This window comes from Rattus norvegicus, chromosome 16 (assembly GCF_036323735.1).
Source record: "Rattus norvegicus strain BN/NHsdMcwi chromosome 16, GRCr8, whole genome shotgun sequence".
NCBI classification, from domain to species: Eukaryota; Metazoa; Chordata; class Mammalia; order Rodentia; family Muridae; genus Rattus; species Rattus norvegicus.
In genome coordinates this window covers 43,870,865-43,898,078 of record NC_086034.1, presented here as the reverse complement: position 1 = coordinate 43,898,078, position 27,214 = coordinate 43,870,865, and the positions used below count along the sequence as shown (strand labels likewise).

General features: G+C 38.6%; 1 protein-coding gene across 6 annotated transcripts in view; it reads right to left on the bottom strand.

Moving 5' to 3' along the window:
* Positions 1-27,214, bottom strand: part of Wdr17 (WD repeat domain 17) — a 131,199-nt gene that overhangs the window by 26,109 nt on the left and 77,876 nt on the right. For all 6 annotated transcript variants that reach the window (XM_008771249.4, XM_017600361.3, XM_008771250.4 and 3 more), the window contains 7 exons: positions 26,365-26,520; positions 11,659-11,723; positions 9,269-9,401; positions 8,338-8,429; positions 4,581-4,680; positions 3,831-3,970; positions 1,322-1,342 (listed from right to left, as the gene is read on the bottom strand). In XM_008771249.4, coding sequence (XP_008769471.1) covers positions 1,322-1,342; positions 3,831-3,970; positions 4,581-4,680; positions 8,338-8,429; positions 9,269-9,401; positions 11,659-11,723; positions 26,365-26,520 — 707 coding nt within the window. The remainder of the gene's footprint in view (positions 1-1,321; positions 1,343-3,830; positions 3,971-4,580; positions 4,681-8,337; positions 8,430-9,268; positions 9,402-11,658; positions 11,724-26,364; positions 26,521-27,214) is intronic.

Sequence of the window (27,214 nt, the reverse complement as noted above, 5' to 3'; positions counted from 1 at the left end):
GTCAAGGACTTAATAACATTGTGCAAAAAGATGTGAGAAGCTTTTCTCCAAGGAGTAAGTGAGTAGTTTGTCTTATGCATTATAATTCAGAAAACACTAAATTTCAAGTGGCTCAGGATTATATATGTATATCTGGTGTATCTTTAGAATAGACAATAGATTAAAGGATGTTATATACAACTGTAAACCAAGGGCTCATAAATTAGCTTTACATGGTGGCTTTTAATCATTTATATGATCACTAATTTTTAAAATATAATATATGCTTTCAAAAATATAAAGACTATAGTATAGATACAGGGATCATTTGCAACCATTGTCAAATCCAAACTCTTAGTAAATATATGTGCCAACTACCCTAACACCCCATCAAAACAGACCAGTAGTGATCTGAGTTAGGCTTCGATTCATGTTTTTAGAATTAAAAATAATTTTAAAGGCGTTTTACAAAATTTGACATAAAATATTTCAACTACAATAATTTTCCTTTTGTTTTTTTCCTAGACAATCAATAATCCAATATAATATCATCTTAACCTCCTTATACTATTATTATCATTGATCAGGTAAGTTTTTAAAACTCCAAATTAAAGTAGCTTACCTCTTTTTTAAAGAGGTATACATTATTACGCTTTTATATTTTAATTATTTTATGTGTGTGTGTGTTTGGGTGTGTGTGTGCCTGTGCATAGCCTTGCCATGGGATTGAACTCAGGTCATCATATTTATAAAAGCATTTTTATCTGCTGAGTCATATTACCATTTCTAATAATATTTTAAATTAATGTCCTTTAAAATACAGAATTACATTCTAATTTTTCCTTTGACAACAACTATACTAAAACAACATTAAAACTTCCAGCAACTAAAAATAAAACTTCACTTTTCCCCACAAACTATATCCTGATATAGAAAAAAATTAAGGGTCGCTGATTATATTCATTGTTTATTCCACTATTTCTTTAAAATTGAGTACATTATTGTATGCTCAATAACAAAATATATACCACTGAAATCATCTAAACTTAATTTCATAACTAGAATGTGGTTTATTTTGCTCAGCATAGTTAGTTAACTTTAAGCATTGTACAAAGTCATAGTTAGTACAACTTTTTTTCTGTACAAGTATGAAGCCATAGAGTTAAGGCTATAAAAACAATTTTTATTGTTGTATGGTTAGGTTTTAACTTGTTGTACATTGTATAACTTACACTACATATTGGAATATTGTAAAATCAAATAGTATGTGGGTAGTCTTAAATAAGTAAAATTGTGTGAAGTTTTAAAATTGTACTTTAATAAGAACAAAAGTAGACAGTACCTGTATACAACGGATGGGAAGCTGCAGAGAAGATACAGGATGTGAATATCAGACAAACATCATAAACGCCAAGATGTGAACAAAACTGCACTGCTAAATGTAAGATACATGAACCGTTTAACTGTTTTCATTTATGAAATCATGATTAGCTTCCTTAAACTAGATAATTATTATTTTTAATCTGTGGGATTCCAATAGCTATAAATGAAATTCTTCGGAAAATTATCATACTTAGTGGCATATTTTCCGAAAATTGAACTTTATCCTGGTTTCGGGTCATTGGCTATGAAAAGGAAGTACACTGGGAAGGAGTCGCCAGGTGAGGGAAGTGTGATTTTGTTAGAAGAAAGGATGACAGATATCAGCTGGTTGAAATAACTTAAACACGTGGATAAAACAATAATAATTAGCAATTAGCAACCATTTTATCTTTACTCTTTCTTCAAATATATAAAGTATTCTTTTTACTTTTTGAAATTAGAATTATGTTATTTAAAATTTTTTGTCAATACAATCCTCCCACGTATCCTTTCCCTCTCTCAAACTCATGCCTTCTTTTTGTTTCTTGTTACACATGTAGATATGTAATTCTATATTCATGACTACAACCTTCTCAGTTCACATAAGGTTACATGTATATATACATACAAATACACATGCACACATATGTATATATACGTATATACATAAATACATACACATATGTATGCATATATACACTTGTATGTATGCATATATATAAAATCTTTAAAGAATATTTCATATTTCATTCAGTTTAGATGATGGCCATGAGCATGGGGTCAGCGCATTTGTAAATGAGTGATTTGGGTTACATTTCAAACTTTTTGATTGACCTAAGAACAAACATAATAGGCTACATAGTTGATAGCTACAGGCTTTTGACAAGGATAGGGGTCATTGAAAGTCTCAATGAACAGTTGATATGAGAAATATTTGAGTCTCTCTTGGTTTACAACTCTATTTTGTTAGTGGAGGGTGCTCCTAAATCACTATAAGAAATCAGTAAACTTGGAATAATGATAATAATAGTTTGCTATCAAATTCCAAGGTCTGGAAAAAGAATAGAACATTTTCAATGAGGCAGTGGTACACTTTAGTGGTTAAGGGCACAAACTTTACAGCTACCTTGTTACTTTGGATCATGATTCATTGAGTCCTCAGGCAAAGCAGTATCTGCTTCATAGAACCCAGTAGTTCATGATATGTAAACTATTTAAACTATTGCTTGGCACCCAATAAGAAGTTCAAACTTGTGAGCTGCATCCAAATCACTACCACCACCACCACCACCACCACCATCATCATTGCATGCTACAGTCACCAAGAAAGCTTCATCCTCCAAGTTTGTTCACATGAAGTGTGGATAGGAAGAGGGCAAAGATCTCATTAAAAAGTTTAGGTACAGGTTGGAGAAATGGCTCAGTGGTTAAGAGCACTGACTGATCTTCCAGAGGCCCTGAGTTCAATTCCCAGCAACCACATGGTGGCTCACAACCATTTGTAATGGGATTCCCTCTTCTGAAGTGTCTGAAGACAACTACAGTGCACCCACCTATAAATAAAATAAATTATTCTTTTTTTAAAAAAGACTGCTTTCTTATTAAAAAAATTTAGTTAGATACTTCCCAGAACTTATGTATTTTGAAGAAAGACAAGTAAAATTCTGGAGATTTATATTAATTCTTCAATTTTATGTGAAGGTTTGTGTTTAAATGTAAGTATGTGTACCATGTATATACAGGTGCTCACAAAGACCAGAAGGGGGCACTGGAATTGGAGTTAGAGGTAGTTGTAAGCTTCCTGACATTTGAGTTTGGAACTGCACCCATGTCCTTTGTAATAGGAACAAGTACTCATAACTGCTAGGCCATATTTCTAACCTCAGAACAAAACAAAACAATCTATAGTCAGCTTTTGTCAATAACTAGCTATTGAGTGACAGCTAAAGATGCCTGCATAATCACAGATTGTCTGCTCTTAAGAATAAGGTGATGGACAACTGAATAAGAATGAGTTAGGCTTAGGTTTCCATTTAACCCCTTGGAAGATCTACCTCTTGAAAGTACAGAATTTGAACAAGGACTTCTCTAAGATTTCAGCCAGAGTAATTTTGTTTCTTGGCCTTAAAGTAAGACAAAAGATATGACAAGAACAGGAGGGGATGGGAAAAACATTTAAGTAAGAACTAGTGGTCCTAATAATGTTGAAAAATATACACGCATTGTCTTGCGATATTTAACACTTGAAGCATTACAGAATTACAACCAGGCTACCTCAGAAAAGGTCAGGATAGATTTCATTACCCTGCCACATTTTTTTCACAATGATATCTCAAATATATATGCATATATATATATGATACATATAGATATAGAGGGATATAATCACACATGCTCTATGCTTCACCTTATCTTTCAAAAGTAGTTCGCAATATTCTAAAATGCATGCCGTAACTGCAAAATTATTCTTTTGATTAAAAGTTTCTTACCACATTGGAATCATCATGCATTTTCTTGCCAGTAACTGCAGGGCATAGTGCATTGCTGGGGCTGCAGGTTCTCCTAAGACAGTGCCCACTGAGACCGCCAGCTCTAGTTCATTCCCACGGATCAGGTATGCCATAGCAAGCTTGTTCGTAGGAAAAAAGTTCCTTCAGTTGCACAGATGCTTGGTGGTCATTCTCATTTAGGCTCATAAGCAGATAAACTAGCATTACCCTAGACACTAGTTTTCCTTAAATAAATCGAATACAATACTTCAATAAAGAACCTATATGAAAATAGTTTCAATTTTCAGACAGAAAGATTGAGGCTGTGGGACATAAAACTTATTGTTCAACTTAGAATTTAACATTTTATAACTAATTTTCTGTAGTGCTAGTTATAGAAGCCAAGACTTCATACATGCTAAGCATGTGTTTTGTCAATGAGCTATGCTCCCAAGTCTTTTTGCTCCTATACTCCAGTATCCAGAACATGTCATTTAGTTTCCATCACAGGAAAACATGAAATCTTAAAAACTTCTTATAGATTAGGCAACAGTACTAAATTATTGCCTATGTTGTTACAAATATTTATCTGGTTAAACAATAGATAAAACATGGAAACACATAGTGGATAGTATATATGTGTGATCATTCATCAAGAGACTTGGAGGCATTCAACACCAGATGCCATCTGATCTCCCCCGACCAAACACCACAATACATCTGAGAGCTCTTCATTTTGAAGCATTGTACCTCAATATCATCTACAGCGAGATGGCAGCATGCAGCCAACACTGCTCGGCCATCCTGAAAATACCATTCTGCCAGCTCATTTATGACTTTGTGCAAGAGTCTAGAAAGGAAAAAAATGTATTCCAAATTAACTTAGTAATTCTATCATAAATGTGAATTAATGCTATTTTAATGCTATTCTAAAGTAAGAGAGCAAATAGTTCATTTTACACCCTTGTTTTAGGTTAAAACCCAATTCAAGATTTTAGTCAGTAGATCAGTTTCAGAAAGTGGGATATAAGGCTCTCCCCTGCTCCTGATCTCTATAAGTGTCAACAGAAAGACTTGTGTACCTCATACATGCTGTGTCCAGCATGGCCTTGGTGGGGATAGAATGACATGGTTCCTGCCTGTGGGACAGGGCCAGTGGACATGGGCCTCTAGGAGTATCAATGGCTGCCATGGGCATAAGGTTTGTTTACATAATTATGTACATATTTTCATGTTCCTCCAAAGAATGTTTTCCCTGTTAACACCAATAACTCCATGATAATCAGAGACAGCATGAGTGAAGGAGACAAGGGTCTGGCTAATGTCTTAGCAAAATGGTAAATGCTGGGACCTACAGAACAGCCCTTAAGGATATGGAAAAGAGATTCTACCTTATACCAATCAGAATGGCTAGGATAAAAAGCTCAGGTGACAACACATGCTGGGAAGGATGCAGAGAGAGAGAGAGAGAGAGAGAGAGAGAGAGAGAGAGAGAGAGAGAGAGAAAGAGAGAGAGAGGAATACTTTTCCACTGATGGTGGGATTGCAAACTGGTATAACCACTCTTGAAATCAATTTGGAGCTTCTGCAGAAAATTGGAAATAGATCTACCTGAAGACCCCGCTTACCATTTTTGGGCATATACCCAAAAGATGCCCCACCACGCCGCAGGGGCACATGTTCTACTATGTTCATGGCAGCCTTATTTGTGATAGCCAGAAGCTGGAGACAACCCAGATGTCCCACGACAAAAGAATGGATACAGAAAATGTGGTTCATTTACACAATGGCCTACTATTCAGCTATTAAGAACAAGGACATAATGAGTCTTTCAGGCAAATGGATAGAACTAGAAAATAACCTGAGGAAGGTAACTCAGACCCAAAAGGACATGCATGGTATGTACTTACTACTAAGTGGATATTAGTCAAAAAGGAACAGAATTCTCAGGATACAATGCAGACCTCAAGAAAGTTAACAAGCTGAAGGGCCCAAATGAGCATGCCTCAATCCCTATTGGAAGGAAGCAATCACATCAGGGGTGGGGGATGGCAGGGGGTGGGAAGGCAGGGAGGAACCTGGGTGGAAAAGGGGAAAGGGAGGGGAAGAGGGGAACATGATTAGGTATTGGTGGTAGGAACAGGACTGAAGCCCTGAGGGCCAGCAGAAAGAATGGAAACAGGCAACCTTCGGAGGTAGGAGGTTGGGGGACCTTCTAGAATGTGCCAGAGACCAGGGAGGTGAGAGACTCTCAGGACTCAAAGGGAGAGACCCTAGATGAAGTATCCTACAGTGTAGAGTCCATCTCCAGTAGAAAGACAGGGGGCATCAAGTGGAGGAATGGGGTTGCCATTGTCAAACACTCTGACCCAGAATTGATTCTGTCTGAGAGAACCCCAGTGTCAAAAATGGAGAAGAGACTGAGGGAAAGGAGGCCCAGTGACAGGCCCAAATTGGGATCCTGATTAAGGGGAGACCCCAAGGCCTGACACTATTACTGTTGCTATGGTATGCTTACAAACAGGGGCCTATCATGACTGCCCTTTGAAAGGCCCAATAAACAGCTAAAAGAATCAGATGCCGATATTTACACCCAATCAATGGACAGAAGCTGTTGACTCCTGTGGTTGAATTAGGGAAAAGCTGGAAGAAGCTGAGGAGGAGTGTGATCCTATAGGAAGACCAGCAGTCTCAACTAACCTTTCCTTCCCCCCTGGGATTGACACTTACCGAGCCACCAATCAGACCCCCACCACAGATACAACAGAGGACTGGCAGGTCTTGACTCAGTGAGAGAAGATAAACCTACCAGAGACTTGAGGCCCCAGGGAGTTGGGAGGTCTGGTAAGGAGTGGGGGATTCGGGACATCATTTTGGAGACAGGGGAGGTAGCACAAGTTTGGGATGTGGAAGTCAGAGGGTTGGGGGAGATAAAGACTGGATGGTAAAGAAAAGATTAAAGAATAAAAAGGAAAGAAAGAAAGAGACTCTAAAATCATGAGTGCAATATTCTCAGGTATGCAAAAATCAAGGGTGCAATATGAATTATATGGACAGCTTCATGAATCTAAAGGAACAGAGGCAGCTACACTATGAGCCAACTTGTGAGAAAGATACTAAGGAAGAAGATAAAATATTTAGGGAGTGGAGAGTGTCATAGATCCCACCCAGCTAAATTTTTTGTTTGTGGCTAAAAGGGCAGACAGATTCCTGAGTTCAAGGCCAGGCTGGGACAGAGCTACTTTAGGTCCAGGTGTGGTAGAAATGGTAATTTCAGGGCAGGGTCCCACCGGGTTATCTTATTGTCTGTGCTTAACAGGGAGGCTGATCTCTAAATTCCTTTGCACTGTTACAAGAAAATGTATGCTTGCTGTTCCCAGAGAATTAATGGGCTGGGTCACAGGATACTGATTCATAGGATAATCAAAAGAAAATGAAGTAAATGTCTGGATTGATATGTAAAATAAAAGACTGGCTTCTGATCTGCAGGAGGTGAGCTATCCAGAGAATTTTTTAGTATAGCAAGAGAGCTGCTTTGAGAATTGTCTTGAGTAGAATAAAAAGAAAGGGTGTCTGGAGATCTCCAGAGAGAAAGCAGATCAGAGAGAAAGCAAACCAGAGAGAAAGCAGGCTGGGAAGCTGACTCCAGCAGAACAAAGGGTGCCAGCTTGGACCCATGATTTGACTCTGAGTCATTAGTTTCAAAGCTTGTAGATATCCCTTCCTCACAACTCCTCTGTAAGCTGGGGCTATCCTTGGCATGTTGTCTCTTTTTCTGTATTGGATAATTTATAAGGGATATAGGGTGGTTTTACAAAAATGAAGGTTGAAATGACATTCTTTTTTCAAAAGGTTTTACTGGTTACTATATTTATTTAAATTTCAAATGTTATCCCTCTTCCTGGTTTCCCCTCCACAACCCACCTAACCCACCCCCTTCTCCCTGCTTCTATGAGGGTGCTCCCTCACCCTCCCACCCACTCTCCCTTCACCAGCCTATCATTCCCCTATGCTGGGGCATTAAGCCTCTACAGGACCAAGGGCTTCCCCTCCCATTGATGCCAGATAAGGTCATCCTCTGCTACATATGCAGCTGGACACATGGGTCCCTCCATGTGTACTCTGGTTGGTAGTTTAGTTCCTGGGAGTTCTGGGAGCTCTGGTTGTTGCTATTGTTTTTCTTATGGGGTTGCTAACCCCTTCAGCTTGTTCGGTCCTTTCTCTAATTGCCTTCATTGGGGACCCTGTATTTTCAAAGCAGTTAGGAGTTCCCATTTTTCTCTCCCTAGAAGCTATATGAGTGTGTGGAGGCTGTGTCTACCTGCCCAGAGTTTTCATTCATAGGGATGTGTTATTGTTATGAAACTAGAGGAGGGTAACGAATACATTCGAGATTAGACCTCAAGTGCTTCTTTCACAAAATAAGGCTGAACTACCTCACCTTCAGCACTTATAAAGGGAAAAACAACCATAAAACAACGACATGAAACAAAGGCACACCACTCACTCATTAAAGTCTTCTTTGTAGACATCATCAGGATATGAAGCTCCCTTTGGTGTGGAAACATGTATGCTTTGCATATTTCCCTCACAGGCAGCCTAGAATAGAATTAGAGATTTAATGAATCATTAGCTAATACTGATAACCAATGTCAGGTTAATTTTGGAAGATGACATTCTTACTACCCAAGTGTGTGTGTGTGTGTGTGTGTGTGTGTGTGTGTGTGTGTGTGTGTGTATCTGTGTGTATAGGTGTATGGGCATGCAGAAAATAGCATGTCAGATGACTTCAGATGTCAGTTCTTTGCTTCCACCTCGATTTAAAGCTTACTCTCTAGTTTCTGTGATTACACTGTACTCCACACATTCTAGCTTCTTGCTGATTATTTTGTCTCAGACTCTCATCTTGAAGTAATAGTGCTTGCATATGGACAACCACACTAACCACAGAGGTTTGTGAGTTTCAGAGATCAAACTCAGGTTGTGCGTCTTGTGTAGCACTTTTAGACGCTGAGCCATCTTGCTGGGCCCAGGATATTGTTTTGAACAAATTATACTTAAACTCTGTTTAGAGTTTATAGCATGTCTTCCAAACAAACTTAAAATTTTCTTTTTTAAAAAAGAGACAGTGTTAACTCCACTGTGAGTATTAACATAAATTGTCAAGTAACTGTAACAAGAAATAGTTGTTCAGACTTTAAGTGAGATGTTCAGAGCTCAGAGAGAGTTGCAAGTCAAGACACCTTTGTTTGAGTAAGGAGTCTAGAAGGAATTCAATGTGAACACACTAGGAATAGTGAGGTAGAAGGTTGGGAAAGTGAGCTGAGTACAAGAAGCCATCTGTGATTGTCCGTCACATGAAGCTGTCCAACATGACTTTCTCCATTCCTCCTAACCACCCACCCATGTTTTTACACAACATGCTTAGGTGTTTATACCTGTGCAACAAGCAGAGCTTCTTTAAGCTGACCCCTGGACACAAAAAAATTGACGAGTTTTTTCACATCACCAGTGGCTATACAGTATGGAATAACATCATCCTTATCTTCCTGAATTAATTGGTCAGCTCTCCTAAAGAAATAAAGATTACTTTTACTATACCAAATTTAATTAAAATATTAGTTTTAATGTTTGTCAATTGGACTGATATTCAAAAAACATTATCTAAACCTTTTTAGGTTTTATAAAGACTTAAGTTCATATTTTAAAAGTACATCATATATGGAGTGTAAATAAAAACTCTATAAAATACTTTGTTGATTTTCTTTTGAAACACTTTAAGTCTGTCTGTCTATATAGGCATTTGTCTATCTATACATCTATGTAAGTATCTATCTACCTATGCATGTATCTATCATCTACCTATTTAGTTACTTATTATTTAGAGAAAAGGTCATATGTAACCTAGTCTGGCCTTAAACTCATTATAGAGCTGAGAAAGATCCCAAACTGACATTCCTTCTATTTCCATGTCCAGAGCTTTGGGGTTGCAGACATGTGCTACATGCTCCATTTATAGTGCTGTACAGATCAATCCCAGGGCTTTGTGCATTCTGGTCAAGCAATCTAACAACTGAGTAAAATGAACTAAAGCTAGTTTATTTTAATGCTTAAGTATGTCAGAGCTGTCTGGCTTTCTTCTTCCCCATCACTGTGTAAGGCTCCAATGCCTCTCTGCTGCCATTCATTCAGAGCAGAAAAGAGGTCACTCTGCTGCTCTCCTATCTGCTGCTGACTTTCAGTCTGCCATATTCTTCATCTTATGTTATTTTTCAATATGGAAATTGATCTGGTCACTTTTTACCCTGTTTAAAATCCTTTAATTTCCTCTGTTGGTCTTAGGATCAATACAAAAACCTTTAATGTTCAAAAGGCCCAGAACAGTTGAGTCTTGCTTCCTTTCCTCTCCTACTAGGCACTGACTCCTGAGACTCTACTCCAACTACAGCATTCTTTAGTTCCTTTTCTCCAGTGACTAGTCTTCAAACTCGTTCCTAGTGCCTACCTTTAGTTTCTCTTGATTTGTAATTGGACAAATGCAAGTCTATGCCAGGTGTTTTCTTCTGCAATGTATTTGAACGTTCCTAACATTTATCTTATAAAGACCTACCATTAAAACACTATATTCAAATATTAATGTGATAATTGATGTAATAAAAAGTACATTGATAAGCACAAAGGACCAAATGCTGTTTAGTTTCATCTGCTATTAACCATGAGTGAGTGACAATACCTTGGTCCTAAGTGACTTCACTTAAGTTTATATTGAGACACAGTACTATTTTATATATTGAGTCACTTCTAACTTGAGTTTATTAAGCCTTCATGAGAATAGTATCATTGCTAAGCATGATTCCTCATATAGAAAGGACATAGCATTCTGGGAGCTTGAAGGTTCAGACTTATCCTTTTTCTGGAAGACAGGATATTAGGCAACAGTCTACATCCCATGGCAAACTGTACACATCCTAGCCTTCATGCTTAGTCTTTATTAATCTTAACTTATGTGCATGATGAGCAGCAGAATTCTTCCTAAACCATATCTCAAGAGAAAAAGTACTCTCACATTTCTCTTTATAACAGCAAAAGAAAGATAACACTCCCTAGTAGTTTTCTAGGGGCTTAGCACAGGGATTAGCATGTACCAGGTATAAAATAACCAGTTGCTGAATGGAAGATTAGATAGACTGTGTTGTGTGGATTAATGTGTTCTGAAAAGGATACACTTAACTCCTAACATGTGGCACCTTTGAATGCAATCTTGTAATGAAATAGAATCTTTTCCTATGTACCTTAGTAAATTAATAAGTGATTATGCCCTATAATAAGGCAAGCCTAAGTTCCAGTATGAATACATTTTTCAAAGCAAAAAAAAATTATTTGGCCAACAAGACACAGTGAATAAAGCACGTGAGAATAGTTATGTTGTTAGCTAGCCAATGCCAAAGATCGCAGAAGCCATCAGAAAAATCTCCCTTACAACTTCCAGTGTTCTAAGCAACTCAGCCAAAAAGCCAATTGGATGTTTAACCTCAAGAATTGTGAGATAATAACCCAGCTTGTGGCAATTATACATTGGGTAATTTGCTGGTCTTTGTTTTTTTTTTTCATAAATAAGGACAAACTTCCTCCCACTGTACTCATAAGGAATCAAGATAAACAGAATACCCAAATGCTTTGTAGCCAATATATCTAATTATTGTAGGTGCAGATACAAAAGGATTTTATTTAATATAAAATAGATATCAGAAATATTAAGAACTGCTGCTATATTTATATATTCTTTTTACGTCAAGATATAACTTTAACACCTTCCTGTAGACTTTACCTCTGCATTAACTTTCTCCAGTATTTCACAGAGACACCGGGTGCAACTGATAGGGCTTTGTCCCACTACAAAATTGAACAAAGAACAGAAATATACATATTTAGATAGCATTACATAATTCTAAGCAGACCTCTTCGAGATTTGTGTTAGTAATAAACAATTTTTAAAATTATCAAATTATCGCCCTGGGTTCGGTCCCCAGCTCCGAAAAAAAGAACCAAAAAAAAAAAAAATTATCAAATTGTCAAGAATATAATTTTAAACTAATCAGTATAGTTCAAAGGGAATAAATGCCAACTTGCTGCAAAATAAAATAAATTAAATTGTATTATTTCAGGAAATATCGAATTATAAACTTAATTAGTATTTTTGTTGAATAAATGCTACAATTCTATCATATAATTTATTGTATAAATTACTTTTACCATTATCGCTTCCTTTAAAAATGAAAGCCTGTCATATTTTGTAACTTGGACAACATTTGAAGAAGCCATTATTAAATCAAAACTGATTAATATTGTTACTTCAAATATAAATTTGAGGTCTAATAAAGTAGTGGAGTAGAAAAGATTTTATAATATCAGTATATAAATAAAAACCATTTTACATAAGCCTTTCTAAAACACTGGGAGTTATAGTGCAATTAAGGTTACAAGACTGGTAATTAAAAACTGTAAGGTAAATTTTAAATAAATAATATATTTATTTTTATTTGTATGTATATATTTCATGTATGTTGGTATGTTTGATATGCTAAATTTTAAATGAATAATTTTTTAAAAGTGAATATTTAAATCATGTTACTATAAAGGTACCTTAAATATGGTTTTTTTTGTAGTATTTATTTGACTATGATTTTTTTCTCCATCTTTATTAAATTGGGTATTTCTTATTTACATTTCAATTGTTATTCCCTTTTCCGGTTTCCAGGCCAACATCCCCCAAACCCCTTCTCCTCCCCTTCTACATGGGTGTTCCCCTCCCCATCCTCCCCACTTTACCGCCCTCCCCGCAAAAAACACGTTCACTGGGGGTTCAGCCTTGACAGGACTAAGGGCTTCCCCTTCCACTGGTGCTCTTACTAGGCTATTCATTGTTACCTATGAGGTCAGAGTCCAGGGTCAGTCCATGTACAGTCTTTGGGTAGTAGCTTAGTCCCTGGAAGCTCTGGTTGGTTGGCATTGTTGTTCATATGGGGTCTCAAGCCCCTTTAAGCTCTTTCAGTCCTTTCTCTGAATCCTTCAACGGGGGTCCTGTTCTCAGTTCAGAGGTTTGCTGCTGGCATACGCCTATGTATTTGCAATATTCTGGTTGTGTCTCTCAGGAGAGATCTACATCCAGTTCCTGTCGGCCTGCACTTCTTTGCTTCATCCATCTTATCTAGTTTGGTGGCTGTTTATGTATGGGCCATATGTGGGGCAGGCTGTGAATGGGTGTTCCTTCTGCCTCTGTTCTAAACTTTGCCTCCCTATTCCCTCCCAAGTGTATTCTTGTTTCCATTTTAAAGAAGGAATGAAGCATTTACATTTTGGTCTTCTTTCTTGAGTTTCATGAGTTCTATGCATTTAGGTAATTCGAACATTTGGGCTAATATCCACTTATCAATGAGTGCATAACATGTGTGTTTTTCTGTGATTGTGTTACCTCACTCAGGATGATATTTTCCAGTTCCATCCATTTGCCTATGAATTTCATAAAGTCATTGTTTTTGATAGCTGAGTAGTATTCCATTGTGTAGATGTACCACATTTTCTGTATCCATTCCTCTGTTGAAGGGCATCTGGGTTCTTTCCATTTTCTGGCTATTATAAATAAGGCTGCGATGAACATAGTGGAGCACGTGTCTCTTTTATATGTTGAGGCATCTTTTGGGTATATGCCCAAGAGAGGTATAGCTGGATCCTCAGGCAGTTCAATGTCCAATTTTATGAGGAACCTCCAGACTGATTTCCAGAATGGTTTTACCAGTCTGCAATCCCACCAACAATGGAGGAGTGTTCCTCTTTCTCCACATCCTCGCCAGCATCTGCTGTCACCTGAGTTTTTGATCTTAGCCATTCTCACTGGTGTGAGGTGAAATCTCAGGGTTGTTTTGATTTGCATTTCCCTTATGACTAAAGATGTTGAACATTTCTTTAGGTGTTTCTCAGCCATTCGGCATTCCTCAGCTGTGAATTCTTTGTTTAGCTCTGAACCCCATTTTTTAATAGGGTTATTTGTTTCCCTGCGGTCTAACTTCTTGAGTTCTTTGTATATTTTGGATATAAGGCCTCTATCTGTTGTAGGATTGGTAAAGATCTTTTCCCAATCTGTTGGTTGCCGTTTTGTCCTAACCACAGTGTCCTTTGCCTTACAGAAGCTTTGCAGTTTTATGAGATCCCATTTGTCGATTCTTGATCTTAGAGCATAAGCCATTGGTGTTTTGTTCAGGAAATTTTTTCCAGTGCCTATGTGTTCCAGATGCTTCCCTAGTTTTTCTTCTATTAGTTTGAGTGTGTCTGGTTTGATGTGGAGGTCCTTGATCCACTTGGACTTAAGCTTTGTACAGGGTGATAAGCATGGATCGATCTGCATTCTTCTACATGTTGCCCTCCAGTTGAACCAGCACCATTTGCTGAAAATGCTATCTTTTTTCCATTGGATGGTTTTGGCTCCTTTGTCAAAAATCAAGTGACCATAGGTGTGTGGGTTCATTTCTGGGTCTTCAATTCTATTCCATTGGTCTATCTGTCTGTCTCTGTACCAATACCATGCAGTTTTTATCACTATTGCTCTGTAATACTGCTTGAGTTCAGGGATAGTGATTCCCCTGGAAGTCCTTTTATTGTTGAGGATAGCTTTAGCTATCCTGGGTTTTTTGTTATACCAGATGAATTTGCAAATTGTTCTGTCTAACTCTTTGAAGAATTGGATTGGTATTTTGATGGGGATTGCATTGAATCTGTAGATTGCTTTTGGTAAAATGGCCATTTTTACTATATTAATCCTGGCAATCCATGAGCATGGGAGATCTTTCCATCTTCTGAGGTCTTCTTCAATTTCTTTCCTCAGTGTCTTGAAGTTCTTATTGTACAGATCTTTTACTTGCTTCGTTAAAGTCACACCGAGGTACTTTATATTATTTGGGTCTATTATGAAGGGTGTCGTTTCCCTAATTTCTTTCTCGGCTTGTTTGTCTTTTGTACAGAGGAAGGCAACTGATTTATTTGAGTTAATTTTATACCCAGCCACTTTGCTGAAGTTGTTTATCAGCTTTAGTATTTCTCTGGTGGAACTTTTGGGATCACTTAGATATACTATCATGTCATCTGCAAATAGTGATATTTTGACCTCTTCTTTTCCAATCTGTATCCCCTTGATCTCCTTTTGTTGTGTGATTGCTCTGGCTAGAACTTCAAGAACTATATTGAATGAGTAGGGAGAGAGTGGGCAGCCTTGTCTAGTCCCTGATTTTAGTGGGATTGCTTCAAGTTTCTCTCCATTTAGTTTAATGTTAGCAACTGGTTTGCTGTATATGGCTTTTACTATGTTTAGGTATGGGCCTTGAATTCCTATTCTTTCCAGGACTTTTATCATGAAGGTGTGTTGAATTTTGTCAAATGCTTTCTCAGCATCTAATGAAATGATCATGTGGTTCTGTTCTTTCAGTTTGTTTATATAATGGATCACGTTGATGGTTTTCCGTATATTAAACCATCCCTGCATGCCTGGGATGAAGCCTACTTGATCATGGTGGATGATTGTTTTGATGTGCTCTTGAATTCGGTTTGCCAGAACTTTATTGAGTATTTTTGCGTCGATATTCATAAGGGAAATTGGTCTGAAGTTCTCTTTCTTTATTGTGTCTTTGTGTGATTTAGGTATAAGAGTAATTGTGGCTTTGTAGAAGGAATTCGGTAGTGCTCCATCTGTTTCAATTTTGTGGAATAGTTTGGATAATATTGGTATGAGGTCTTCTATGAAGGTTTGATAGAATTCTGCACTAAACCCGTCTGGACCTGGGCTCTTTTTGGTTGGGAGACCTTTAATGACTGCTTCTATTTCCTTAGGAGTTATGGGGTTGTTTAACTGGTTTATCTGTTCCTGATTTAACTTCGATACCTGGTATCTGTCTAGGAAATTGTCCATTTCCTGAAGATTTTCAAATTTTGTTGAATATAGATTTTTATAGTAAGATCTGATGATTTTTTGAATTTCCCCTGAATCTGTAGTTATGTCTCCCTTTTCATTTCTGATTTTGTTAATTTGGACGCACTCTCTGTGTCCTCTCGTTAGTCTGGCTAAGGGTTTATCTATCTTGTTGATTTTCTCAAAGAACCAACTTTTGGTTCTGTTGATTCTTTCTATGGTCCTTTTTGTTTCTACTTGGTTGATTTCAGCTCTGAGTTTGATTATTTCCTGCCTTCTACTCCTCCTGGGTGTATTTGCTTCTTTTTGTTCTAGAGCTTTTAGGTGTGCTGTCAAGCTGCTGACATATGCTCTTTCCTGTTTCTTTCTGCAGGCACTCAGCGCTATGAGTTTTCCTCTTAGCACAGCTTTCATTGTGTCCCATAAGTTTGGGTATGTTGTATCTTCATTTTCATTAAATTCTAAAAAGTTTTTAATTTCTTTCTTTATTTCTTCCTTGACCAGGTTATCATTGAGTAGAGCATTGTTCAATTCCCACGTATATGTGGGCATTCTTCCCTTATTGTTATTGAAGACCAGTTTTAGGCCGTGGTGGTCCGATAGCACGCATGGGATTATTTCTATCTTTCTGTACCTGTTGAGGCCCGTTTTTTGACCAATTATATGGTCAATTTGGAGAAAGTACCATGAGGAGCTGAGAAGAAGGTATATCCTTTTGCTTTAGGATAGAATGTTCTATAAATATCCGTTAAGTCCATTTGGCTCATGACTTCTCTTAGTCTGTCGACATCACTGTTTAATTTCTGTTTCCATGATCTGTCCATTGATGAGAGTGGGGTGTTGAAATCTCCCACTATTATTGTGTGAGGTGCAATGTGTGTTTTGAGCTTTAGTAAGGTTTCTTTTACGTATGTAGGTGCCCTTGTATTTGGGGCATAGATATTTAGGATTGAGAGTTCATCTTGGTGGATTTTTCCTTTGATGAATATGAAGTGTCCTTCCTTATCTTTTTTGATGACTTTTAGTTGGAAATTGATTTTATTTGATATTAGAATGGCTACTCCAGCTTGCTTCTTCTGACCATTTGCTTGGAAAGTTGTTTTCCTGCCTTTCACTCTGAGGTAGTGTCTGTCTTTGTCTCTGAGGTGTGTTTCCTGTAGGCAGCAGAATGCAGGGTCCTCGTTGCGTATCCAGTTTGTTAATCTATGTCTTTTTATTGGGGAGTTGAGGCCATTGATATTGAGAGATATTAAGGAATAGTGATTATTGTTTCCCTTTATATTCATATTTGGATGTGAGGTTATGTTAGTGTGCTTTCAGTCTCTTTGTTTTGTTGCCAAGACGATTAGTTTCTTGCTTCTTCTAGGGTATAGCTTGCCTCCTTATGTTGGGCTTTACCATTTATTATCCTTTGTAGTGCTGGATTTGTAGAAAGATATTGTGTACATTTGGTTTTGTCATGGAATATCTTGGTTTCTCCATCAATGTTAATTGAGAGTTTTGCTGGATACAGTAACCTGGGCTGGCATTTGTGTTCTCTTAGGGTCTGTATGACATCAGTCCAGGATCTTCTGGCCTTCATAGTTTCTGGCGAGAAGTCAGATGTGATTCTGATAGTTCTCCCTTTACATGTTACTTGACCTTTTTCCCTTACTGCTTTTAATATTCTTTCTTTTTTTGTGCGTTTGGTGTTTTGACAATTATGTGACGGGTGGTGTTTCTTTTCTGGTCCAATCTATTTGGAGTTCTGTAGGCTTCTTGTATGTCTATGGGTATCTCTTTTTTTAGGTTAGGGAAGTTTTCTTCTATGATTTTGTTGAAGATATTTACTGGTCCTTTGAGCTGGGAGTCTTCACTCTCTTCTATACCTATTATCCTTAGGTTTGATCTTCTCATTGAGTCCTGGATTTCCTGTATGTTTTGGGCCAGTAGCTTTTTCGACTTTACATTATCTTTGACAGTTGAGTCCATGATTTCTATGGAATCTTCTGCTCCTGAGATTCTCTCTTCCATCTCTTGTATTCTGTTGGTGAAGCTTGTATCTACAGCTCCTTGTCTCTTCTTTTGGTTTTCTATATCCAGGGTTGTTTCCATGTGTTCTTTCTTGATTGCTTCTATTTCCATTTTTAATTCCTTCAACTGTTTGATTGTGTTATCCTGGAATTCTTTCAGGGATTTTTGTGTCTCCTCTCTATGGGCTTCTACTTGTTTATTTATGTTTTCCTGGAATTCTTTCAGGGATTTTTGTGTCTCCTCTCTATGGGCTTCTACTTGTTTATTTATGTTTTCCTGGAATTCTTTCAGGGATTTTTGCGATTCTTTCAGGCATTTTTGCGATTCCTCTCTGTAGGCTTCTACTTGTTCTCTAAGGGAGTTCTTCATGTCTTTCTTGAAGTCCTCCAGCATCATGATCAAAAATGATTTTGAAACTAGATATTGCTTTTCTGGTGTGTTTGGATATTCCATGTTTGTTTTGATGGGAGAATTGGGCTCCGATGGTGCCATGTAGTCTTGGTTTCTGTTGCTTGGGTTCCTGCGCTTGCCTCTCGCCATCAGATTATCTCTAGTGTTACTTTGTTCTGCTATTTCTGACAGTGGCTAGACTGTCCTATAAGCCTGTGTGTCAGGAGTGCTGTAGACCTGTTTTCCTCTCTTTCAGTCAGTTATGGGGACAGAGTGTTCTGCTTTCGGGCGTGTAGTTTTTCCTCTCTACAGGTCTTCAGCTGTTCCTGTGGGCCTGTGTCTTGAGTTCACCAGGCAGCTTTCTTGCAGCGGAAAATTTGGTCTTACCTGTGGTCCTGAGGCTCAAGTTCGCTCGTGGGGTGCTGCCCACGGGCTCTCTGCAGCGGCAGCAACCAGGAAGACCTGTGCCGCCCCTTCCGGGAGCCTCAGTGCACCAGGGTTCCAGATGGTCTTTGGCTTTTTCCTCTGGCATCCGAGATGTGTGTGCAGGGAGCAGTCTCTTCTGGTTTCCCATGCTTGTCTGCCTCTCTGAAGGTTTAGCTCTCCCTCCCACGGGATTTGGGTGCAGAGAACTGTTTATCCGGTCTGTTTCTTTCAGGTTCTGGCGGTGTCTCAGGCAGGGGTCCTGCTGCTCCTGGGCCCTCCCCCACGGGAGCCCAGAGGCCTTATACAGTTTCCTCTTTGGCCAGGGATGTGGGCAGGGGTGAGCAGTGTTGGTGGTCTCTTCTGCTCTGCAGCCTCAGGAGTGCCCACCTGACCAGGCGGTTGGGTCTCTCTCTCACCGGGTCTGGGAGCAGAGAGCTGCTGCGGGCTGGGATCCGCGGGTGTGGGACTTCCGGTAAACACAGATCGTGCCAGGTCCTAGAGAAATTCTGCTTCCGTGTGTCCCAAGCTCACCAGGCAGCTTTCTTGCAGCAGAAAATTTGGTCTTACCTGTGGTTCGAGGCTCAGGTTCACTCGTGGGGTGCTGCCCACGGGCTCTCTGCAGTGGCAGCAACCAGGAAGACCTGTGCCGCCCCTTCCGGGAGCTTCAGTGCACCAGGGTTCCAGATGGTCTTTGGCTTTTTCCTCTGGCGTCCGAGATGTGTGTGCAGGGAGCAGTCTCTTCTGGTTTCCCAGGCTTGTCTGCCTCTCTGAAGGTTTAGCTCTCCCTCCCATGGGATTTGGGTGCAGAGAACTGTTTATCCGGTCTGTTTCTTTCAGGTTCCGGCAGTGACATCTTTCGATCTTCTGAGATCTTCTTCAATTTCTTTCTTCAGAGGCTTGAAGTTCGTATCATACAGATCTTTCACTTGCTTGGTTAAAGTCACACCAAGGTATTTTATAATATTTGGGACTATTATGAAGTGTGTCATTTCCCTAATTTCTTTCTCAGTTTTGTTTTTCTTTTGTGTAGAGGAAGGCTACTGATTTATTTGAGTTAATTTTATACCCAGCCACTTTACTGAAGGTGTTTATCAGGATTACTAGTTCTCTGGTGGAACTTTTGGGATCACTTAAATATACAATAATATTGTCTGCAAATACTGATAGTTTGACTTCTTCATTTCCAATCTGTATCCCTTTGATCTTCTTTTGTTGTTTGATTGCTCTGGCTAGGACTTAGAGAATTATATTGAAGAAGGAGGGAGATAGTGGGTACCTTGTCTAGTCCCTGATTTTATTGGGATTACTTCAAGTTTCTCTCCATTTAGTTTAATGTTAGCTACTCGTTTGCTGTATATGGCTTTTACTATGTTTAGGTATGGGCCTTGAATTCCTGTTATTTCCAAGAGTTTTATCATGAAGGGGTGTTGAATTTTGTCAACTGCTTTCTCAGCATCTAATGAAATGATCATGTGGTTTTGTTCTTTCAGTTTGTTAATACAGTGGAATACGTTGATGGTTTTCTCCATATTAAGCCATCCCTGCATCCCTGGAATGAAGCCTAGTTGATCATGATGGATGACTGTTTTGATGTGCTCTTGGATTCAGTTTGCCAGAATTTTATTGAGTATCTTTGTGTCGATATTCATAAGGGAACTTGGTCTGAAGTTCTCTTTCTTTGTTGGGTCTTTGTGTGGTTTAGGTATAAGAGTAATTGTGGCTTCATAGAAGGAATTCGGTAGCACTCCATGTGTTTCAATTTTGTGGAATAGTTTGGATAGTATTGTTATGTGGTCTTCTATGAAGGTCTGATATAATTCTGCACTGAACCCATCTGGACCTGTGCTCTTTTTGGTTGGGAGACTTTTAATGACTGCTTCTATTTCTTTAGGAGTTATGGGGTTGTTTAAAGGATTGATTTGTTTCTGTTTTAACTTCAGTACCTGGTAGCTTTCTAGGAAATTGTCCATTTCCTCCAGATTTTCAAGTTTTGTTGAATATAAGGTTTTGTAGTAGGATCTGATCATTTTTTGAATTTCCTCTGACTCTGTTGTTATGTCTCCCTTTTCATTTCTGATTTTGTTAATTTTGGACACTCTCTGTGTCCTCTGGTTAGTCTGGCTAAGGGTTTATCTATCTTGCTGATTATCTCAAAGAACTAGCTTTTGGTTCTGTTGATTCTCTGTATAATCCTTTTTGTTTCTAGTTGGTTGATTTCAGCTCTGAGTTTGATTATTTCCGTCCTTCTACTCCTCCTGGGTCTGTTTGCTCCTTTTTGTTCTAGAGCTTTTAGGTGTGCTGTCAAGCTGCTGATATATGCTCTCTCCTGTTTCTTTTTGCAGGCACTCAGAGCTATGAGTTTTCCGCTTAGAACAGCCTTCATTGTGTTCCATAAGTTTGGGTACATTGTACCTTCATTTTCATTAAATTCTAAGAAGTCTTTAATTTATTTCTTTATTTCTTCCTTGACCAGGTTATCATTGAGTAGAGCATTGTTCAACTTCCATGTATATGTGGACATTCTTTCCTTATTGTTATTGAAGACCAGCTTTAGCCCGTGATGGTCTGATCAGACGCTTGGGATTATTTCTATCTTTCTGTATCTTTTGAGGCCTGTTTTATGACTGAATATATGGTCAGTTTTGGAGAAAGTACCATGAGGTGGTGAGAAGAAGGTAGATCCTTTTGTTTTAGGATAGAATGTTCTATAAATACCTGTTAAATCCATTTGGTTCATGACTTTGCTTAGTCTGTCTATGTCTGTTTAATTTCTGTTTCCATGATCTGTCCATTGATGAGAGTGGGGTGTTGAAATCTCCTCCTATTATTGTGTGAGGTGCAATGTGTTCTTTGAGGTTTAGTAAGGTTTCTTTTATGTATGTAGGTGCCCGTGTGTTTGGAACATAGATATTTAGGATTGAGAGTTCATCTTAGTGGATTTTTCCTTTGATGAATATGAAGTGTCCTTCCATATCTTTTTTGATGACTTTTCGTTGAAAATTGATTTTATTTGATATTAGAATGTCTACTTCAGCTTGCTTCTTCAGACCATTTGCTTGGAAAGTTGTTTTCCAGCCTTTTACTGAGGTAGTATCTGTCTTTGTATCTGAGGCATGTTTCCTGTACGCAGCAAAATGTTGGGTCCTCATTGCGTATCCAGTTTTTTAATCTGTGTTTTTTTATTGGGGAATTGAATCCATTGATGTTGCAAGATATTAAGGAATAGCGATTGTTGCTTCCTGTTATATTCGTGTTTGGATGTGAGATTATGTTTGTGTGCTTTTCTCCTCTTTGTTTTTTTGCAAAACAATTAGTTTCTTGCTTTTTCTAGTGTGTATCTTGCCTCTTTGTTTTGGGTTTTACCTTTTATTATCCTTTGTAGGGCTGGGTTTGTAGAAAGATATTTTGTACATTTGGTCTTGTCGTGGAATATCTTGGTTTCTCCATCTATGTTAATTGAGAGTTTTGCTGGATACAGTAACCTGGGCTGGCATTTGTGTTCTCTTATGGTCTATTTCACATCTGTCCAGGATCTTCTGGCTTTCATAGTCTCTGGTGAGAAGTCTGGTGTAATTCTGATAGGTCTGCCTTTATATGTTACTTGACCTTTTCCCCTTACTGCTTTTGATACTCTCTCTTTGTTTTGTGCATTTGGTGTTTTGACTATTATGTGATGGGAGGAGTTTCTTTTATGGTCCAATCTATTTGGAGTTCTGTAGGCTTCTTGTATGTTTTTTGAGCATCTCTTTCTTTAGGTTAGGGAAGTTTTCTTCTATGATTTTGTTGAAGATATTCACTGGTTCTTTGTTTTGGGAGTCTTCACTCTCTTCTATACCTATTATCCTTGGGTTCGATCTTTTCATTGTGTCCTGGATTTCTTGTATGTTTTGTGCCATTAGCTTTTTCCATTTTCCATTATCTTTGACACTTGTGTCCATGATTTCTATGGAATCTTCTGCTCCTGAGATTCTCTCTTCAATCTCTTGCATACTGTTTGTGATGCTTGTATCTACAGCTCCTTGTCTCTTCCTTTTGTTTTCTATATCCAGGGCTATATCTATATTTGTGCTTTCTTTATTGCTTCTATTTCCATTTTTAATTCCTTCACCTGTTTGATTGTGTTTTCCTGTAATTCTTTCAGGGATTTCTGCATTTCCTCTCTATAGGCTTCTGCTTGTTTATTTGTATTTTCCTGCTTTTCTCTAAGAGATGTCTTTATGTCTTTCTGGAAGTCCTCCATCAGCATGATCAAATGTGATTTTAAATCTAGATCTTGCTTTTCTGGTGTGTTTGGATATTCAGTGTTTGCTCTCTTGGGAGAACTGGGCTCTGATGATGCCATGTAGTCTTGGTTTCTGTTCTTTGGGTTCCTGTGCTTGCCTCTTGCCATCACGTTGTCTTTGGTGTTACCTTGTTCTACTATTTCTGACAGTGGTTAGACAATCCTATACGCCTGTGTGTCATGAGAGCTGTACACCTGTTTTCTTGTTCTCTTTCAGGCAGTTATAGGAATAGAGTGTTCTGTTTTCAGGTGTGTAGTCGTTCCTGTCTACTGGTCTTCAGGTGTTCCTGTGGGCATGTGTCCTGAGTCCACCAGGCAGGTCAGTTGGAGTAGATAAGTTGGTCTTACCTGTGGTCTCGGTCTTGGAGTCACTCCTCAGACCTGGGTTTCAGCTCTCCGTGAGGGCTGTAACCAGAAGGTCCTGCCCTGCCTTTGCTCGGGACCCTGTACACAGGGGGCCCAGATGGTGCTAGGCATTTTCCTCTAGAGTCAGAAATGTGGGCAGAGAGTAGTCTCCTCTGGCTTCCCAGGCGTGTCTGCTCTCCCTCCCACGGGATTTGGGTGCAGGGAGCTGTTTGACCAGGTCCCTTCAGATCCGGGTGGAGTCTGGACCATAGCGTTGAGTGCCCCTATCTTCCTGTTCCCAGAGGTCCTATACAGTTTCCTTTTGGGCCAGGGATGTGGGCAAGGGTGGGCAGTACTGGAGATCTCTCCTGCCATGCAGTCTCAGGAGTGCCCATCTGTCTGGGCAATGGGCTCTCTCCCCCATGGGGTTTGGGAGCAGTGAGCTGTTGGCAATATGTTTTTATTTTAAGAAAAGGTTTTTATGGTAGGGGGAATGAAAGAATAAAAGTTAAAATGTAGATGAATTTTGAATTCACTAAGCTGTTTGAATTTTAAAAAAAAGAAACTTGTAAGTTCAAAGGTCAAACACTTCCTTAATCCTTTAGTATTAAGCTACTGTAGTGGAACTTGTAAGTGGTGATGTCAAGGAGTTATAAGCACTAAGAGTGCTGAAGAATTCAGGAATTCCAGGAATCATCAATCCCCTCAGAACATGCACAGCAGAACAACCAAACAGCTTCATAAATAGATTCCCACCTGAGAACATGTTAAGTGAATTTAAGATTACATAAACTCAAATAGAAGCAAACCTCCATGAAGAATTACACCATTCTCCCCAAATTTACTGACCCATTTGTCACCCTGACTTTTAAGACTCTGTTGAAAATTTAAAATTTAATCAAATTATCACTATGTGATGAGTAAAGATTTTAGTACGTTGAATACTTTTAAGTACCTTTTAATAATCCAGGATATTTTATTATTTTGGGTCAATCTGCAATTCATTGTTTAACTATAAGTAAATCAAGAGTTATAAAATGGTGGGTTATAGCTATACCACTCCTGGGCAAATACCCCCCAAAAAATCCTCCAAAGTATAACAAGGACACATGCTCCACTATGTTCATAGCAGTCTCATTTATAATAGCCAGAAACTGGAAAGAACCCAGATGTCCCTCAACAGAGGAGTAGATACAAAAAATGTAGTACATCTACACAATGGATTACTACTCAGCTATCAAAAAGAATGACTTCATAAAATTCATAGGCAAATGGATGGAACTAGAAAATATCTTTCTGAGTGAGGTAACCCAATCACAGAAAAACACATGTGGCATGCACTCACTGATAAGTGGATATTAGCCCAAAAGCTCAGATTACCCAAGATACAATCTACAGACCACATGAAGCTCAAGAAGAAAGAAGATCAAAATGTGATGCTTTAGCCCTTCTTAGAAGAGTGAACAAAAATACTCATAGGAGGAAATATGGAGGCAAAGTGTGGAGCAGAGACTGAAGGAAAGGCCCTCCAGAGACTGTCCCACCTGGTGATCCATCCTATATACAGCCACCAAACCCAGACAATATTGCTGATACCAAGAAGTGTTTGCTGACAGGAGCCTGATACAGCAGTCACCTGAGAGGCTCTGACAGAGCCTGACACATACAGAGGCAGATGCTCGCAGCCAACCATTGAACTGAGAACAGGGTCCTCGTTGGAAGAGTTAGAGAAAGGACTAAAGGAGCTGAAGGGGTTTGCAACCCCATAAGAACAACAACAATATCAACCAAGCAGGCTCCCTGGAACTCCCAGGGACTAAAACACCATCCCAAGTGTACACAGGGATGGATCTATGGCTCCAGCCGCATTTGTAGCAGAGGATGAACTTGTTGGACATCAATGAGAGGATAAACCCTTAGTCCTGTCAGGGCTCCATGCCCCAGTGTAGAGGAATGTCAGGGTGGGGATACCTCCCAGGATGGAGTGGGTGGGTGGGTGAGGAAGCACCCTCATAGAAGCAGGGGGAGATAGTAGATTTCTGGAAAGGAAACTGGGAAAGAGCATATTTGAAATGTAAATAAAAAAAATCCAATAAAAGAAAAAGAAAAAACTGGTTTAAATTTTATTTTGATATACTCTGAGCAACTGCATGTTTAATTTTTACTAATATTATTTATGCCTTTCTCTGTTTTTGATAGAAATTTATGGATCTATGTACGCGAGTGTAGGCCATGTGACCGTGGGTGTCTACAGAAGCCAGAAGAAGGTGTCAGATCCTCTGGAGTTGGAGGTATGGGTGGTTCTGAGCATGATATAACCAAACTCTAAGACTCTGGGAGAGAATCAAGCACTCCAAACCATCGAGCCCCCTCCAGGTCCCATATATGTGTTCATAATACCAGATTGTGTAGTAAAAATGTTAATAACCTAGAGGTTCTTAAAAAGTGATAAAGTTTTGTTTTCATGCCACCTTACCATTAATTTTGTTGTGATAGAGAGGTAATCTGTCCTGATCTAAAATATATCTTTAAAAAAAAATTTAAAGGCTAATGAACTGTTATAACCAGGTGACCAATTCCCTGGTCCAAGAATATAAGCCCCCACTGTCTCCATATTTCATTACAGTCAGTACCCTCCTGTCAAAGGGAGGCTATTTTCTAAATTTTATATATACACATCACTCTAAGCTTTTGTGAAATCTGTGCTTGTTGCTTTAGACTTCTTTATAAATTATGAAAGTCTCTGCCATGCGGTTAAATAAATCTAGTGAGAAGTGGAGGAGATCCTGCCCTGAGCATATCAGCCAACACACATACATTCAAGATCTTGGCAGCAATTTTCCAATTTCAGCAAAAATGAGAATGTGCAGGATGGCTAATTAGAGCAGGCATGCCTGGGTGAACTGCACATTCAAGTTTGATTTGTAGGTCATAGGTGTTCCTAAGTGGGGCTGATGTTCTTAGCCTGGACACCCTGCTAGACTGTGGTATACATACATCTGACATGAGCTTGGTAAAGAAGGAATTCTATATGGCAAAGTTAACTTCTATATGAATTAGTCATTCCCCTAATATGTGGGGTGCTGTGTAGACACATTACTTTTCAATGAATATCACGCTACCTCTCCAAGTTCGACCATGAGTTCACAGTATCTCTGAATTTGTCCTAATCTCAGGTGGATCTCAGCAGCTTCCTTCAGTTTATTCTCCTTAGTAGGTGCACCAATACCACCACCAAATTTAGACATCTTGATTGTCGTTAGTTCTTGGGCTTCTGACTGAAAAAATTATAAGTACATGAATGAGTAGAAAATCAGATATTGTTAAAGCATGTACTATTGGAAGTTAAATGTTTGAATGTGATATATATATATAGATAGATAGATATAGATATAGATATATATGATTTACTTATTTGGAATACAGTATTCTACATGCATGTATGCTGCACACCAGAAGAGGGCACCAGATTCCATTTTAGATGGTCATGAGCCATCATGTTATTGCTGGGAATTGAACTCAGGTCTTATGGAAGACCTGCCATTGCTCTTAACCTCTGAGACATCTCTCCATCCTCCATCCTCTGAATATGATACTTTTATCTGTAGGATATGATAGTTGTTGCAATATTTTGATCAGTTCTCAGAAGCACCGTGAAAGAGGTCTGCCTCAGTGTCCTAAAATATATAACATATATTTGAGAAAAAGAATAGAAGTCCCTTTCTTACTGTCCTTACCCTTTGTTAGTGTAGGTGAGTTAGAATTCCAGAGGCCAAAGGTGCTGGGACACAACTGGTTGGACATATAAAAATACTCTCCAATCTCTGATATTGTAAAGGTGCTTCTAAAATAATTATCAGGCATTTCATTTATGACGTAAGAATTTTTGTTTTATGAAGGTAATCATCAAATCTTATTCCTAGCATGATTTTTTTTTTTTTTTGCTGTCTGAACCATTTATATTTCATTAAA